This window comes from Myotis daubentonii, chromosome 14, assembly GCF_963259705.1.
Source record: "Myotis daubentonii chromosome 14, mMyoDau2.1, whole genome shotgun sequence".
Lineage (NCBI taxonomy): Eukaryota > Metazoa > Chordata > Mammalia > Chiroptera > Vespertilionidae > Myotis > Myotis daubentonii.
The window spans coordinates 36617139-36629945 of NC_081853.1; the positions used below are offsets into that span (position 1 = coordinate 36617139).

The window sequence follows — 12807 nt, forward strand, 5'->3', positions numbered from 1 at the left end:
GTGATTTTTATATTCAAGTATTAAAAGCTATGTTGTATTTTCCATCAATAACTTTATAAATGGTTTTTCTTCAAGTAGTTCAGCTTTGAGAGGGTTTAGTGAGAGAAAATGTCCCCTGTGAATTCCAGTGTTTCTGCATTTGATTCTAAAGTTCTTCACTCACATACTAATTATTATTGCAAAGTGTTAAGAAAAAAGGTCCTGTTGTTAACTCAGATGTTACTTTCAGGAACACAGAAAAAAGCGGCAAAGCTTAGATTCCTGAGGGTATTTTGTTTTTGTTTTCTGTCCTGTTCTCAGCATTAGTGAACCAGCTCGCTTTGTAAGGTTGTGTAGCATCAGGGTGACAATCCTCCAATGACACTGAGCTTTAGAGACTGCCATAAAGATCATTCTCGCTGGAGGTAGAATGATGCTTTGAATTGAATTAGTTCATCTTCTAAAGACCTCCATCCTTGGTTCACATTTGCTGCTTTGTTATTCATCCCTGGAGCCCTGGAGGCAGGTCCAGCTTTGGTCTTACCAGGGTCTTTCCTGAGCTCGGTGGTACCTGAGGCCATACCTGCCAGCCTGCCGCCTGGGCATGCTCTGTCAACCAAGGCCTACATGCCTCCCCAGGACTTGGCACTCTGGAGGTGTTCGGTGAGGACCAGGCGAATCTTTTTTATAAGTCCATTGGGAAGTTTGAGAATGATGCTCACGTACTTGAGTTGGGGAAGATATTTACCTGTTATGTGTCACCCAGTCACAGAATCTGTGTACAAGAACAAGCCCTTTTTGCTATCTAGCTGTTCTCTTTTATAACAGCTTCAGCACCTCTCAGACTTTGTAGCTTCCTTAGAAACAGCTGCCCGGGAGTAGCAGCAGCATCCAGGTGTGAAGATGGGGAAAGGAAAAGGGAGGTCTTAAGAGAGAGGCATTTTCTATCTGAAAATAAAGGTCAAACGGGGAAAATAGAGACTTTAGAATATGTTATTACTATTATTAAATGTCTTTCATCCAAGGACTTAAAATTATTGACAAATTACTTTTGTAGTTATCAAAATCTGTGTTCTTGGGATGAAAGGAGATTTAGTGTATTGTCTAAAATCAGACATAAGGTTCCTACATGAAACCATGGCCTTGCTTATTCAGAAAACAGAATTTTCCAAAATGATATGCAAATTTCAAAACAGAAAGTAAAGATTCAGTCTATAGAAAGCCAGTAATAAGAAATATATTAATATAGTAATTGTCCTGCTCATAACATCTCTAAGCAGAAAAGTTTGCCTTACACTAACATGGGCAGTTATTTTCAAAGCAGAGCATTCTTGTAAAAGGCATTGCTGGTTTCTTTCCAACTTTAATAAAATATGAATTGGAATTTTTATTTGCCTTTATTTCCTGCTTTTGATCTGAATCCTATATTAAAATCTTATGTTAGAGTTGATCAAATCTTTGTTAAATCCATAGATTATTTTTCTAATGCGTTATTCCAGAAATTGGGAGGTACAGGTAACTGGACACTAATATAAACTCCATTAGCAACAGCTATATAAACGCATTTTGTACTTCATAAGCAGTGTGAGTGTCCACATGGTGAGTTACTGGGCAAGCAGCAGGATGCCTGATTGCGGTGCCAAGAGTTATACCTGTGCATTTAAAAGGGACTGTTGAAGTTAAGCCATTTGCAATTATGCAAATTATGCTGATGAAACCAATCATTCTAATGAGCCTTGCGTGGTATTGACATATTAGTGTAATATATGCAGAAGAAATAAGAGAACTTAAAGCAGTTTCCCCTTTGACTCACCTTTTGTTGTCCTTCCCCATGTCTGCTTTTGTCTAGTCTGAGATGCTTATTCTAGTAGTTTTACATTAAATATAAATGATTTATCTGCTATAATAATTAATTATTAAGCCAAGTAAATTGTTTATTTATTTGTTTATTGATGTTTAGAGAGAGAGGGAAACATTGATGTGAGAGAAAAACATCAATGGGTTGCCAAACTGGGATCAAACCTGCAACCTAAGTGGGTGCCCTGACCGGGAATTGAACCTTTGGTGCATTGGGCAATGATCAATCAACTGAGCCACACCAGCCAGAGCAAATTGTTTATTGTTGTCATTTTTTAAAAAAATGGTTTCCCAAGTGCTTCATAGAAATATTATTTAAAAACAATTCTGGGTCAGTGTCAATAGTTGAGATGACACTAACATACCGTATAGTACCGTCAACTTATGGTCATTGGTGTCAACTCACCACCAACAGGAATCCCCAGTTTGGGGTTGCAGTAAAGAAGGAAACTTTATTCAGTGCACACAGCTCAACTGTGATATAGCATGACAGTTTGGAAGCCTTGGAGCCAGGCCCCTCTCTGGCAAGACACCTTCCGTGTTTCAAATTCACTGTTTCAGCTCCAGCAGGGGAAAAACAGTCTTCAATCTTTGGTGGAAAGTGAAAGTGAGCTCTTTGAGCCAAGGGGAATTGACTTATAAAGACAGAAGTCCCCACCCCTGATCCCTCATTCAAATGAAGACTCCAAATTCTCCCAGTTTGATTGGTCCTAAGGACACCTCCTGATTGGTCAGAATAGAGGTGCTCTGATTGGTTGGGGGAAGATGTTAATTATATACAACTAGAGGCCCAGTGCATGAAATTCGTGCAGGGGGGTGGTCACCTCAGCCCAACCTATACCCTCTCTAATCCGGGACCTAAACTGGCAATTGGACATTCCTCTCACAATCCGGGACCACTGGCTCCTAACTGCTCGCCTGCCTGCCTGATCGCCCCTAACTGCCCTCCCCACCCCCTCTGCTGGCCTGGTCACCCCCAACTGCCCCCCCCCCCCCGCCAGCCTGGTCACCTCTAACTGCCCCTCCCCTGCTGGCCTGGTTGCCCCTCACTCCCTCCCCCTGCCGGCCTGGTCGCCCCCAACTGCTGCCCCTGCGGGCCTGGTTGCCCCACACAGCCTGCTGCTCAGTTGTTTGGCTGCCCCTCACCCCCCTGCTGGCCTAGTCGCCCCACACAGCCTGTTCGATTTCGATGGTTGCTTAGGCTTTTATATATATAGATTGGCTAGGGAAAGTCTTAGTCCTCTTGGTTGAAATAGGATTCCAGGAACTCCTTTAAGGGCTGGCTCAGGTGGCAGAAACACAGTGCAGGAAGGCAGTTCAGTGCAGGAGGCAGGCAGCCTGGTGCAGGCTTCTCTCTGCAGTGCAGTGTGTGTGAGAGGCCCCTGTGCAGAAATGGCTGCGAGGCTCTGACATCAACATTTGAGCCCAGTTCATTACCAGGAGCCCTTCTCGGTAGGTATCGTCTTTCTCAGGGTCCACAGTACCTATCAGAAGTTACTACGTTTTCTTTCCCACATCTTTCTGGTTGCAGTGCTTTTCCTCCTCTTGTGCAGTTGCCTCTCACGTCGAGATCTATCATGGTGCTGTGGAAAGAGCAGAGGCTTTGAGGTCACACGGAATACCAGTTCCATTGTCGATTAGTTCCAGTTCCTTTGTCCGTAATGCCAGATGACCTTGGGAAAGTTGCTTAAGTCTCAGGTCTTCAGTGTTCACGTCTGTCAAACTAACCCCCTACATACCCATCTCCCAGGGATTTGGTGAGCATTCAGTGAAATAGATGCACCAAGTATGTACCTGATGCAGAGGAGGCATTGAATTACTTTCGTTTTGACTCACTCAGCCAACACTTGTACTATTTGTAATCACGACTTGTTATAAAGAAGCAGACCCAGTCAGAGATTGGTCCCCACGAGATCGAACGGCACCCCATCATGTCCCTGCTGTCCCCAGTACTGTGTGCTGCTCGACATTCAATCATATTGTCAGCTGAATGAAGCGAGACATAGCCGGTTGGCAGGCAGGAGAGCCCACTGCCCGGCCCTGCCCTCTCAGCATGCTGGACCCTTCACCTCCCTGGCACATTTGCAGGAAGGAGCTCATAGTCCAGAGAGCTCCCGTGAGGATACCTAGAGGGGCTCTTTCACTCGGGAAGAACTTATGCAAATATTGCAAGAGTTGAGGATTCATGAACTCATGCAATGACGAGAACTACAAACTGCCATATGTTCATTTAATTATAAGCGTGCACCCTAACTATAAATATATACCCTAAAGTTATAAAAAGAAAAAAATTGGCAGTACCCCCGCTGAAAGGAAGTGGTGAAAACATTTAATAACAGGTGTGGCAAAGGGAATCATTTTTGCTAAGGTCTGGATGTTTCTTCCTGCCTGGTCTAAGTTTTGCTAGCTATGTGCCTACTTTCTCCTAAGCTGGTTCCCTCCGGAACTCTGCCCCAGACCCTTCCCTCCTCCCCCCCCCCCCCCCACACACACTCTGCCAATACCTGCTGCTGTTTATTCACAAATCTGAGAGGACTGGATTTTCACTATGCTTGCATACTCCACCTGGTGTATTAGACACCTTCATATTTTATATATCACTCATAAGTAAGAACGGGGCAGGAGGAAATGCATTTTACTCCCGTTATTAGGAGAAGAACTTTTGTATTGCAGTCTAAGCCACAAAGGGAACATCACCATGGACGCCAGGACACCACCATTAAATATCCCACCACCCTGCCGTGGCTGTCACACACAACAGCACGTGGGCTGCAGTGACAATGCCACATGCTATAGTGATTATTGTTTGCTCATAGTCCTGGGCCAGCAGCTCTTTATTTATTCTCCGCCCTTAGCTCAGGGTCCCACTTACACGGCCTCAGAAGATGATTGTCCCAAGAACAAAGACCTGATCCTCCAAGTATTACAGAGCACAGGAGGCCGTGAACTTCCCTGTCCAGCCCCTTGACATAGATGTGCATTTCTTAAGCCTTGCCTGTATTTTACAGCTGAAAGGTGCATAATTTGTAGCCTTTGGTGGTAATTTAAACTGGAAGATGCTTTCAAGAATAATAGTGCAGCCCTGGCCAGGTGGCTCAGTTGGTTGGGGCATTGTCTCATGAACCAAAAGGTTGTGGGTTTGATATGTAATCAGGGCACATACCTAAGTTTCGTGTGCAATCCGCAGTTGGAATGAGTGCAGGAGGCAGCCAGTCAATGCCCCCCCCCTCTTCTCTCTCCTTCTCTCCCTGCCTTCCCTCTTTCTCTCTCTCTAAAATCAATTAAAAAATACTCTCAGGTGAGGATTATAAAAAGAAGAAGAAGAATGCACTTTGTTGATTTTCGGAACTTCATCAACCAGGCTTTTTAAGTAAAACTAAAATGTGTGATGAGTGTTTGAAGCATTGCCAGTGAACATATGAAAGGAAGTCATACTTACCCAGCTCAAATTGGGCTATCAGAAAATGTTCCACCAGACCCCTGGATAAATGAGGAGTCAGCTGTGACATTAACCAGTCATGGTGTCTTCTTTGTGCCAGTCCCTTGCATCATTTCATTTAATTCTCACAACTTTACAGGTAGGAAATTATGGCTCCGTGATGTTTAATATCTTGTCCTAGATGACACAACTGATGAATAGCAGAACCAGGATTTGAACGCGTGTAAATCTGCACTCTTTGCCCCTGCTGCACCCCCGGTGTAAATCTGTTTTAAACACCTTCCCCCACAGGTTGTGTGCCTGAGCCTGTGCTTAGTGCTGCTGCTTGGTTTTCTTCCATCCTTCTGTTACCACTCCTGTCCTGCCCATTTGTGTCATGACCAGGTTCATTTCATCGCTTGTATTTATTTTTTAATTTTTTTCTACTCCAATGAAGGAGGCACAGTTGCCAGTTCTTTGATACTGAGCTGTGACAGCCACCATCCTTACTTGAATAAGTTCTTGCTTCTTTATATCTCTCATTTGGCTTGACATCAAAGCTGGAAAAGGTTACCAGTGACGAGATGAACCTTTTCAGTATGCGAATTATGTAATAGTACAAATGACTTGATATCAGTATAATTGAGTTCTTGACTATTCATTTTCATCACTGCCTGTTTAGTATGTCAAGCTGTAAAATAGACTATTTTAATTTACAGAAATGACTCAGATCTTGAAGAGTGAATGTGAAAGCACTGAATTCCAAAGTGCAAGCCCCACCACTGGGCTGTGAACTCCTTGAAGATGGTCTATGTCCTGTAGGTCACTATGTCCCTAGTTCCTCCTCAGGGGCTGCCGGTCTGAAACCTTTGGGTGCTCACTATAATTATCTTAGAACAGTGGAAGTTGATAAATGCTGTGTGACTGACTTGAAGAATCTGGTGCACTTCTTGAGAGGCATATTGATTATGCTTTAGTTTAAATAAGTGCAATTAATCAAAATATGATGTTCTTTGAGTTATACAGATAATCTGACCTATATTTCATTTCTATGAAACAATTACTGTGGCAGCCAGTGATAAATACTATAAAGAAAAACAACACAGAATTTAAAGGAATGAAGAATGATGGATTGGTATTTGTTACTTAGAAATGTCATGAAATATAGATGAGTGATATTATAATGCAAAATATTTGGACATTTAAGTACAAAAAGTTAGAATCTACCCTTAAGGTAAGCATCAATAATTATACCTGCTTGAGCCAGAGAGCTGAATCTGGCTAGCCCGTTTCCATAGTAATGTTAGAGCCAAAACCATTACTTTCCCCAATACTTCGGTGAGTAAAATGATAGATCAGCTGTGCCCCAACCCTTTTTTATTCAAGCTTGGCTCTTAAAACTAAACCAAGCTTATGCAATTTGGAACAAGAACTCAAGATTGGATATTTAAAATCATTGATAGGAACATTAAAGATATCATCATTAGTGATGCCTCAAATAGAAGCTGTTTTTTGATCCTCATAAATTTTACACTGATCTTCAGATGAAGGGCTGCAAAGGGTAAGTTGTGTAGGTGTTGAAACTGCCTATAAGATGGAGTGGAAGATTTTGTTGAAATGAATGACTGAAAATATGATTTAAAACACTGTATGCACATATTTATTTGTAGTTTTTCACACTGAAACGACCTTAGTTCATTACTGGCTCCAGTTTCAAATTCAGTATTGTACAAGCCTCACTACTAGTATACCTGAAACTTACCTGAAATAGTTGCTTAAGCCATTTCACAGTGATGTGTGATTTTATCATTTTTCACATACACATTTGAACTTGAGCAGTGGGAAGTCAGAGAAAAGAGCCTGGGCCTGACGTTAGGGGCGGCGCCTCTTGCACGTGTGCAGCCTGGTGTGTCGCTGTCAGGTGTAATTCTGTCTGGATGTTCCCTTTGCAGATGATGCAGTCCCTCAAGGCATTGCTTGAAAATGCAGATGCTGTGTATGAAAAGATTGTGCACTGTCAGAAGGCAGGTAAGTGAAAGCTTGTCTTCTCTTTAAAATAAAATCAGTAGCATCATATATTTTGCCTCTGATTCACTGGTTCTCAAGCCTGGATAACAAAGTATCCGGTGGGGCATGGGGAGGGCCTTTTAAAATGTATTTGAACAGCTTACGGTGTCATAGCTGTTCAAAGCTCCCAGATTTTTCTAATGAACAGCCAAAATTGAGGACCTCTGCACTTATCTCTTCGCCTGTGTACCCTGTGCTGCCAGCCCCTCCTGTCATCCCCGCTGTCTCTAGCACATGGTAGGGAGGGTGAGGCTGGAGCAGAGGAAAGAACAGTTCTTAGAAAGGAGAATAGGCACCAGTTACAACCTCTTAGCACTTTTTAATGCACTGACATTTTCAAATGCTGATGACTTCATTAATTTAACATCCAAGTGTTAGGCTAGATTATAAAATTCTACTCACATAAACCACCATCTAACTTTAGCTGTGATAAAACCCCAAAATCAAGTGTTCTGCACTGTAATAAGAACAGACAAAATGGAGTTCTTTCAATTTTCAAATTTTGTTTGAGTGTCAGTTTGGAAGATTCTAATATGGAGAATATTTATAATTCATAAATAAGAATATCTGTCCTTAATTGCTAAGGTTTTTGGTTGCTATTCTTTAAAATCAAGAAATATAACTATTACCTAGCCTGAAAAAAAAAGTGTCTCATATCAGAATGAACTCATTTAAAATACATTAAAGAGACATTTTTCTTTTGTGGTGTTTATTGAAGGAATATACACATTAGTGACTAATGAACAGACAAAAATCTCATTTCGTTTTACTCTTTTTGTAGCAAAACATTATTAGCAAAATGATCTTTCTACTTCTGGGGTAATATTCCCTACAGCCACAACTCAAGTTACTTCAAACAGTATTTTTATCATTCCACTCCCCTATACAGAACTTCTAGAAGCTTGCCGGAGAGTCTGTCGTATCAAATCTAAACTTCTGACTTCCACACAAGGTCATCTACCCACCCATCTTGACAATGTTATAGAAAATTCATGAGTTACATCATCTGCTCATTTGATAAATATGTTTTGAACTTCTATGCACAAGGTACTTGTAAGAGCACTTGCTTATCAAAAAATAAACAAGATTCGTTTCTGCCTTCGAGAACCTTCCAGTTGGACAAGATGAAAGTAGTCACACACAATTGAATGTGGTGAGAACTTACTGTGTTTCCTCGGAGTCTGAGCTCGGTTTGTGAGGCTGTGGGAGCCTTTGGTTTTTGTCTGTCTGTTTTTCTAGCAGCATGGGAGAGAGAGTGAGCTGTAAGATGATGATCATCAGCTGTGTGCAGAGCATTTTCGTGGGCAGAGCTGATTGGGAGGCTGTTGGGAGCAGAGCGGAAGAAAGGAAGTGATGGTGCCCATCGGCCGGGCCTGTGGGCTGCCACCCCTCTCCATTCCCTGTGTGTTTCTATTTAGTTGGATTTTCATGAGCCGTCCTTCTGGTAGGACTTCTCCCTCCTCTCTGCCAGTCGGGGCTTTGCTTCTTTTTGTCTCAACAGCCTTCCAGGAGACCTGCGTGTTTCCGGGATTATGTTACCTAACCATTCTATTCAGCCCCTCAAACATGAATACAGGGTTTTGTTCAGCCGATAGAGCTTCTACAGTTATTGTGTAGCCTACTTACGTATCCCACCTTCCAGATAGGATAGTAACCTCCTATGGCACCAGGTTTGCATATTGAGTTACCCTCCGGATTTTACCCATGACATCTGTTCTCACATTCTGCTCCAATATTAACTGCCTGTGATTTGACTTTTACTAAGTATTCAGTTCTATTAAATGCATGTATTGCTATGAGAAGTGTGGACTATTAGAATTTGAAACTACATTTATCAGAAAACATCACTTTATTTAACAGTTTATCAATTCTTTGCAACTTCATTGGTGTATGAAGTTTAATAATTTCTAACATAATGCAGCTTTATGTTGTCCTTCTATTTGATTTCAGTAAGGGATATATTTGCTTGTATTTAAAAAACTGAAGTATTGTCTATGAAGGATTTTTTTCTTGGTGGGAAAGGCAGAGAATTGCCAGTGTGTAATGATTTGTGTTGCTCTGGGTTTAAAGATTGTTAGAAGCATGTACGATTCTTTTATTTTATTTTCTAATTAAATTTATTGGGGTGACATTCTTCCTAATATATAAAAAGCCAGGGGCTGTCACAACCAAAACAACTAAACAGAGGACCGAATAGCAGGCTGCATGGGGTGACAAGGCCAGCAGGGGAGTTAGTGAGGGACAACCAAACAACTGAACAGCAGGCTGCGTGGGGCGACCAGACTGGCAGAGGGGGCGGGGGAACAGTTGGGGGTGACCAGGGCAGCGAGGGGACAGTTGGGGGTGACCAGGCCAGCAGGGGGGGCAGTGAGGGGCCACCAGGCTGGCAGGGGGGTCAGTTAGGCGTACCAGGCCAGCAGAGGAGGGCAGTCGGGGGTAACCAGGAGAGCAGGTGGGGCAATAAGGGGTGACCAGGCCAGTGTGTGTGTGTGGGGGGGCAGTTAGGGGCAACCAGGATGGCAGGGGAGGCAGTAAGGGGCGACCAGGCTGGCAGAGGGGGTGCAGTTAGGGGTGACCAGGCCAGCGGGGGGGCAGTTAGGGGTGACCAGGGTAGCAGGGGGGCAGTGAGGGGCGAACAGGCTGGCGGGGGGGGGGGGACAGTTGGGAGTGACCAGGCTGGCAGTCAGAGGAAATTAGGGGTGATCAGGCTTGCAGGGAGGGGCAGTTAGGGGTGATCAGGCAGGCAGGCAGGTAAGCAGTTAGGAGCCAGCAGTCCCAGATTGTGAGAGGGATGTCCGAGGGGTCCCAGATTGGAGAGGGTGCAGTCTGGGCTGAGGGGACCCCCCCCATGAATTTCATGCACTGGACCTCTAGTTGGTTAATAAGATTATATCGGTTTCAAGAGTACAATTCTAAGATACATTATCTTCATATTTCATTGTGCTCCCACCACCCAAAGGCAAATCATCTTCGTCACCATACATTTGGCTCCCTTTTCCCTTTACTATCCCCTTGCCCCCTTCCCTCTGGTTACCACCACTGTTGTCTGTGCCTATGAGTTTCAGTTTTATATCCCACATATGAGTGAAATCTTATGGTTCTAAGCTTTTTTGCACCCACATTGTCGCAAATGACAGTATTTGATCTTTTCTTATGGCTAAGTAAGGTTCCGTTGTGTACACGTATCACATCTATGACAATGGTCTTGTGGTTTCATAGTTACCGCTGACCGCCTACACAGCCCTTCTACCATCCCAGTGCTTATTTTAGAGGCCCTTGATCTCTTGTTTCTCATATTTACAGTTATCATAGGGCATATTGTTATTAGTCATATGAAGAATTGCTCATTTGTATTTGGCTTAAAACATTTGCATAAGATTTTACTTTTGATAAGTAATTGCTGTTCTGCTTGCATAACTTTAATCTTGCAATGACAAAATGAAGATATGGGTCACCAAAGTGCTGTAAGAGAGGATTATTTTAGAAGCATTTCAAACTTCTAAACACTAATTTTAATTTACATTCTTACTAGATTAACCGTCATTTAAACAAGTAAAAATTAAGAGGTCTGCTGTTAAAAATTGTGTTCGGTTTGGACAGATTCAGACTCTGGACTATGCAGTTGATTTTTTTGGAGACAGAAATGTGCGTGCTGATGTTGTTACTGAGAAGAGGGAGTGAGGCAGGAGAAGAAGGTCAAGGAGAGATCTCCAGCCCAGGCAGGCTAGGACCTTCCCCGCTGGCAGACAGCCAAAGGGTCAGACTGCAGGGAGGACAGAGGGGACCACCAGGCGGTGGGCAGTTGGGGAAGCCTCTGTAGCTCTCCCTCTTAAGAAGAGAATGAATCGCTTCTCGGCCTTTTGGCTAAGATCAAGTGAAGAAGAGAACGAGAATATGGCAGTACAGAGGGTCAGAGGGCACAAGGGAAATCTTAATAAGAGAACCATATTCCCAGGAATAGGAAAGATCCAGTGAAGAGGTGAAGAGGAAGACATAAAACAGTGGTTCTCAACCTTCTGGCCCTTTAAATACAGTTCCTCATGTTGTGACCCAACCATAAAATTATTTTCGTTGCTACTTCATAACTGTAATGTTGCTACTGTTATGAATCGTAATATAAATATCTGATATGCAGGATGGTCTTGGGCGTGTGTAGGGCAGCCGATCAGGAAGCTGCAGCGGGAGAAGCATCAGAAAAGTTCTTTTTTTCAAAAGTCTATGTAAGATTAGCCAGATTCTCAGGAGAAAAGTCTTTTCCACTTTCTAGTTCCTTCTCTCTCTCTCTCTCTCTCTCTCTCTCTCTCTCTCTCTCTCTCTCTCTCTCTCTCTCTCTCTCTCTCTCCCACTGGGGGGCTAGGATTTGACCAGCGATGTGAGTCACACTGCAGACCACCCCCAACAGCCCAGAACTCGATGGCACCAGGTACCTCTGAGGGTAAAGGCAGGGGTACAGGAGCTGTCCCAGGGCCAGGTTAAGAAGTAATGAGACCCTGAGAGACTGCCTGTGTCCTGCCAGTAGGGAGTTTAAAAATAGCAAAGTTCTCATTCTTCATGTGGAAGTTTAATAGGTGACACTTGAAAAGAAAGCTAAACAATATAAGCATGTTACTGAGAAATGTAGACTACAGAAGGAAACAGAACTCAGCCAAAGGGGTTGAATGTAACTGCTCCTGGAGATGGGGAACGAGGACAATTATTTGGCTCTTTAAACGATGTGCATGCAGAATTCTGATAAAAATTAAATGACTAATTTATAAAAGGATGGGAGGAATTAGGAAACAGAAGCTGCCACAGGAATCCCTAAGGATGTCCCAGAGAAGACCTGGGCCGTACTCACAGGGCTAGGGGACAGTGTTGGGTGTTAGGTGAGGTTACTGCCCAGGACCCCTGCTGGACTCGCCAGCTTTGTGGGCAGGCTCGGTGCCCGGAGGGATGTCTATGGCCGCAGTGGGCGAGAGCCTGGTTCCTCGTCTGGCCAGAGAATTGGTTCTCATTCTTTCACAAATGACGGAGGGAAGGTCACGGTCAAATGAAAGAAAACCCAGCTTCCCCCTCCCCTGACCCACTTAAATAGAAGCTTCTTTTTAGAAGTTCTAAGGCAGGTAGTCTCACGCGTGGCAGGGCTGCATCATTACGGAGGAAAGTGGGATATAAGGCAACTTTCCAATAATGAAAGCTTTCATTACCCTCCATTTTAATCAGTTTAATGAGAACTTTTCTATAATGGATTCCATACATCCCTGCTTTCTTAAATTTGCTTTGCCAAAACTAATTTGAGTTTTCAATGACTCTGGGTCATTTTGAGGGGCATTTATTATTATTATTATTATTATTATTATTATTATTATTATTTGGCTATTTCCCCGAGAGCCTTTACATTTTGGGATACCCTTAACCTGCACAGCCTATGAATGGCCTCGCTCTGTCTGTTCAGATTCCATATCCAGGGTTAATAGTTAAATTTCATTTCATTCAAATTTCACTTC

At 43.2% G+C, this 12807-nt stretch overlaps 1 protein-coding gene across 1 annotated transcript in view; it reads left to right on the forward strand.

Annotated features, from left to right (window-relative positions):
* Nucleotides 1-12807, forward strand: part of PLCL2 (phospholipase C like 2) — a 166840-nt gene that overhangs the window by 124921 nt on the left and 29112 nt on the right. Inside the window, exon 4 of the mRNA XM_059664046.1 lies at nucleotides 7207-7282. Within this exon, the coding sequence (XP_059520029.1) occupies nucleotides 7207-7282 (76 nt within the window). The remainder of the gene's footprint in view (nucleotides 1-7206; nucleotides 7283-12807) is intronic.